At 40.8% G+C, this 1061-nt stretch overlaps 1 protein-coding gene across 1 annotated transcript; it reads left to right on the plus strand.

Annotated features, from left to right (window-relative positions):
• Window positions 1-1061, plus strand: LOC117324017. The gene is made up of 2 exons (XM_033879612.1): window positions 1-176; window positions 479-1061. Exons 1-2 carry the CDS (start codon window positions 57-59, stop codon window positions 1022-1024), a joined length of 666 nt encoding a protein of 221 aa, XP_033735503.1. The 5' UTR covers window positions 1-56; the 3' UTR covers window positions 1025-1061.

Consider the following 1061-nt stretch of genomic DNA (forward strand, 5'->3'; position numbering starts at 1 on the left):
AATAGTCGTGACGTCATATTACATGAAAACGTACAATGCCGCCATGACGGTAAGACATGCCATTTTCAAAAGACGTCATAATATGGTCAGGTTTGTGTTTTTTGGGACTTAGTGCTGCAACAGCTCTGTATAAAAGAAAAGAATTGCTGTCTAGATTCAACTGGTTAAACGTTTATGTAAGTATTTCCATGACGTACATGTTTACCTAAATTAGAGGGTAGTACTGGCGAAGGTTTGAACACAGACGTAGATTATATATGTAGGCCTAGAGGTCTATATCACATGTGATATATATGTTTCTGGTTTGAAATATTTGCAGAAAGTCAAACTGTTCTTTAAGAGCTGAACTGTATTGCAGAAACGGTCCACATAATAACATACGTAAATTACAGAAAAGTGATTGTATCTGCTACTTTCATAACTGTTGAAATGTTTCCGATTTCATGAAATTCAATCACCTTATCTATCCTTTTCACAGCAAGAAGACAAGTCAACTACCGAGGAAACTTCTCCGGCCAAGTCAGAAACCTCCCCGGCTAAATCGGATATACATGCAAATGACAGCACCAATAACGTCACTGACTCCGACTCGTTTTTCAGTTTCACGTCGGAGTGTGACGGGGTGTGTTGCCAAGTCGACCTGACCGACTCCTCATCTTCATGTGGTTTTGAAGACACAACAAAAAGGAGCATTGTTCTAAAGAGCGGAAAACGAGATTTGGAGACAGATGCACAAAATTCAGCGTTCACAGACACGTTAGGATTGGACGAGCAACTCTCTTCCCCCATTGTGACTTCCATGGAGTTCCAAACACCTCGGCGAGATGTAAACGAAAACGGAATGACTTGTAGACGACTTGATCATATTTACGGCAGCACCACGCCAAGACAACGCGGTGTGATCGAAGATGTGCCTACGTCATCTCCTCAGTCAACTTCTTACAATCGTATCTATGACGGATACCGCTCCATTGTCACCCCAAATTCACCGACGACGATGGTGTTTCGTGCAAATAATAAATAACATTTATAAATCATAAATTTGTCTGTAACTCATAAAG

Source organism: Pecten maximus, chromosome 3 (assembly GCF_902652985.1).
Source record: "Pecten maximus chromosome 3, xPecMax1.1, whole genome shotgun sequence".
Taxonomy (NCBI): Eukaryota; Metazoa; Mollusca; class Bivalvia; order Pectinida; family Pectinidae; genus Pecten; species Pecten maximus.